Below are 4,101 nucleotides of genomic sequence, written 5' to 3' on the forward strand. Positions count from 1 at the left end.
TTATTTGCAATCCAAATTTATTACTATTATTATTATTATACTTTATACCATCATAAAAGAGAACTTTGTGCTATTTATATTATTTATTTATGTATAGTTTTGACACTAACTACAGAAGCGGTTGTCACATCAAGCCGTGCAACACGTGGCCAATGATCTACTATATGCATATAAAGTCGGCATGGGACCCGATGGATGGAGGACCACACGCCACTACTGGAGTACTGTATACTACGTACGAATGCAAAGCAGCTAGCAAAGGCGCGTCGTGGTCGATCGAGTATATCCAGGCTTGCTTGTCTCGAAAGTCACAGCAAAAGTCACAGCAAGCTAATTACTCCCTCCATTCCTTAATATATATCGTTCGTTAGTACAAATTTGAACTACTAAATAACAAATTAAGAGAAACGGAGGAGTACTATATTCGAAGAAATTGATGTTGCCCTTGGACAGATCCAGCAACCACTTTCGTTGGAGTTGAGTTAGATTGGACAGACCGTTTCGATTGGGCCCCGCCTTATCAATCGCCAAAAGTCAGACGCCGATTGGCTGCCGCATTTATTATATTGGTTTGGTACTTGGTAGTTTGGTGACGCTGAGGCCTCGTCCCCGATCAGACTTGTTCGGCCTCTTCGACGGCGTGCCCGTCTCCCCGGGCTCATTCGCCATGCATTCCTCAGCCTCCGCGAGAGGAGGACGAGGGCTCCTCTTGCCGGCGGCTGCGGCGGCGGTTGTGGTGCTACTGTTGGGTGCAGTGGCGCCAGCGGCGGGTTGCTATCCGCGCGTGTTCAACTTCGGGGACTCTCTGGCGGACACGGGCAACTACCCGTTCGTCTATGGCAACGACTCAGCCAAGCTCCGGCCACCCTACGGCGAGACCTTCTTCCACCGCGCCACCGGGCGCGCCTCCAACGGGCGCCTCGTGGTCGACTTCATCGGTAAGCTACCCACACTACGGACGTATTGATGAATTAGACTGCGTGGTACGTAGTACTGACTTTGAGATTTGGGATTCACGTGGTCGCAGCGGACACGCTCGGCCTCCCGTTCGTGCGACCGTATCTGAGCGGACGGAGCGCGGAGGACTTCGCGGGCGGGGCCAACTTCGCCGTGGGCGGCGCCACGGCGCTCAGCCCGGACTTCTTCCGTGCAAGGGGGTTCCACAACATGGGAAACCGAGTGGACCTCGACATGGAGATGAAGTGGTTCCGCGGCCTGCTCGACCTACTCTGCCCCGGCAACCTCGCCGGTATGTATGTCTCCAGCTGTTTCACCTCCTCGTCTCCTCCTGTTCCATGCTTCCCCATTTGACGCCCAGGACTCCGGTAAGGTTGATGCATTGACTGAGATGATAAATATCAAATTTTAATAATCTAGGGGTTTGGGGCTTCAGCCTGAAAAATGGGAACTTTCCTGGGTAAGAAACAGGAACTTTCTCCTATATAGAAACAGGAACAGAGGATACGGTCTGGAAAACCCTTCTTCTGATTATCCTATTTTTTTTTACCATATTTTCATATTTTACTGAAAGTACGCTAAACGATCGGTAAATACGATAAACGGTGTTGATCGGTATGGGCTTCCCTTCCCTGTCCTGTTTTTATCCTCGGCTCCAACTGCTAGGGAATGTATTAGTTTTATCGGAACATGGACTGCAGTAACTCCATCACCTTCTTTTGTTTGATGTAATCTCTATATGCTGATTCAGGATCATGTCTGTTGCACAGGTTGCTCGGATATGATGAACCAATCTCTCTTCTTAGTTGGAGAAATCGGGGGCAATGACTACAACGGACCTCTTCTTTCTGGAGTTCCCTTCGAGGAAATTCGCGCCATCACTCCGAGTGTTGTTGCGAAAATTTCTTCTACAATCAGCGTGAGCATTAGTTTTATTGTAGGTGCTGTAGCTGTTAACAACATATATAGATAGTAATTTACAATGCATTGAGTTTGCAGGAATTGATTCAGCTAGGAGCCAAGACTCTTGTGGTTCCAGGAAACCTTCCTATTGGATGTGTCCCAAAATATCTGATGATATTCAAGAGCAATAAGAAAGAGGATTATGATCCACAGACAGGTTGTCTTAGATGGATGAACGAGTTCTCACAGTACCACAACAAGCTTCTTGTGGAGCAGCTCAAGAAGCTTCGCAGGCTCCATCCTGGAGTAACCATCATCTATGCTGATTACTATGGAGCTGCTATGGAAATATTCCTTTCCCCTGAACGATATGGTAATATCAACTTATCTAAAGATTGTTTGACAGGCTAAATTTACGCCATCAAGTTTTCAGAAACTATTTATTTGGGAAGCCAAGTTTCACAAGTTAAGGAGGCCTTTAGTTACTGTTAGTCACCATGCTTTACTTGTATTTTAGATTCGTTTTTGCCGTTCGTTTACTCCAATTTTTAGCAATGAGTTTGATGCATTTAGCTGACCAGCAAATCAGAGTTTGTTTGATTATAGTTCTTGTGGTGTCCTAGTACCAAGTAGTATCAAACTATATATAGTAAGCACATGATTAGCATTGTATAACATCATGCAGAACTGGCAGTTTAGATCATTTAGCATTAGTCTTTCCTTCTTTTTTATTGGATATTCCTATTGCTGCAGTAGTATATATATATTCTATGCATACTATAAGGGCTAGTTTGAAAACCCTTTTTCCAAGGGATTTTTATTTTCCTAAAGAAAATTAGTTCATTTTCCCTTAAGAAAATAAGGATCCCTTAAGAAAATTGTGTTCCCAAACTAGTCCTAAAAAGGAAAAAGAAAACTCCTCTTGGCGAATATAGTTAACGTTGCCATAACTTCTGTTCAGGGATCGAATATCCCCTAGTGGCTTGCTGTGGTGCAGAAGGACCCTACGGTGTGTCCCCAACTACAAGCTGTGGATTGGGAGAATATAAGCTGTGCGATAATCCAGAAAGGTATGGATCATGGGATGGCCTCCATCCAACAGAATCTGCATACAAGGTCATCGCTATGGGCCTGCTACTAGGTTCCTATACAAGACCGCCAATCGCTTCCACCACCACTTCATGTCCACAGCTTATGGAGCTCGGCTCTTCTGCTGAATACAAACGCCTCTACGACCTGTAATAATTTATGTAATTATATTTTATTGTATGTACTCCCTCGCCCACTTCAATAAGTCCCATTTTGCGAGTACATGTACTTTGTAACTTTTAACTAATAACTTATCAAACTAGCTACTATATATTTGTTAGAGTGCAAGGTTTGATTCAGGTTCGGTTGAATCTACTTACTGAAAATGCGAAAGTATAAACAACGTAGAATAAAATACATACCACGCCTGCGATCCCACGCCGCGAAACCAACCCGCGCCGCGAATCTCTCGGCCCGTGCCTCCTTCACCGCAAATCCCAGCGCCTCCCTCACCGCAACCCCCACCCACCCGCAAGACCCGAGCAAGCCGCGTACCCCGCGCTCACCGCCGTCGCAACTGTGCCCGCCTACCACACGAGTGCTCCAAATCTCCGCATCCCCCTGCGCATGCCCCGTGCAATCCCGCAATCCCAAACCCTCCCCTCCTCCTTCCCCTGCGCCCCCACTGTCACCGGGCCATGGCGGCCTCCTCCTCCCGTGGCGCTGCCGCTGCCGCTGATGACGACGACGAGCCCTACCTCCTGGGCTTCATCATCTCCAACATATACGCTACTACCGCGGCAAAGTCACCGGTCGCGAGACCGTCGGCCTAGTCCGCCAGCCTCTCAACCGGTACGACAACAACGCCATCGCCGTCTTTAACGCCCGCAACGACCAGGTCGGCCACCTCCTAGGCGCCCTCGCGGCAGTGCTCGCCCCGCTCCTCGACTTCCACCTCCTCGCCCCCACCCCACCCCTTGGTGCCTAGATCGGCATTCCACGAGGCTGCGACTGGTGGATACGTTCCATCCGGTGCCCAGATCCGTGTTCTACAAGGCCACCGCTGGTGGAGACGCTCCCCAACCGGTGCGCAGATCAGCCGCCGATGGAGAAGCTCTTGGCGTCTCTGGAGGCGTCGTTGGAGGACCACGCGGGCCTCCTCGCCGCCGTGGCGCAGGCCGACGTGGTGGTCACGGCCATGTCCGGGGCGCA

At 49.1% G+C, this 4,101-nt stretch overlaps 1 protein-coding gene across 2 annotated transcripts; it reads left to right on the forward strand.

The window, feature by feature from the left end:
• Positions 1–416: 416 nt before the first annotated feature.
• LOC100282715 (uncharacterized) lies at positions 417–3,246 on the forward strand. Of its 2 annotated transcripts, none has more exons than XM_035965855.1 (5): positions 417–938; positions 1,028–1,249; positions 1,728–1,876; positions 1,969–2,233; positions 2,822–3,229. In XM_035965855.1, the coding sequence occupies exons 1-5, from the start codon at positions 668–670 to the stop codon at positions 3,100–3,102; spliced, it is 1,188 nt and encodes a 395-aa protein (XP_035821748.1). In that variant the 5' UTR covers positions 417–667; the 3' UTR covers positions 3,103–3,229. The 2 variants fall into 2 exon arrangements, with proteins under 2 accessions (XP_035821748.1, NP_001399113.1); NM_001412184.1 differs by having other exon boundaries at positions 538–938; positions 1,957–2,233; positions 2,822–3,246.
• The last annotated feature ends 855 nt before the right edge of the window (positions 3,247–4,101 follow it).

The sequence above is a fragment of the Zea mays genome, chromosome 3, assembly GCF_902167145.1.
Source record: "Zea mays cultivar B73 chromosome 3, Zm-B73-REFERENCE-NAM-5.0, whole genome shotgun sequence".
Lineage (NCBI taxonomy): Eukaryota > Viridiplantae > Streptophyta > Magnoliopsida > Poales > Poaceae > Zea > Zea mays.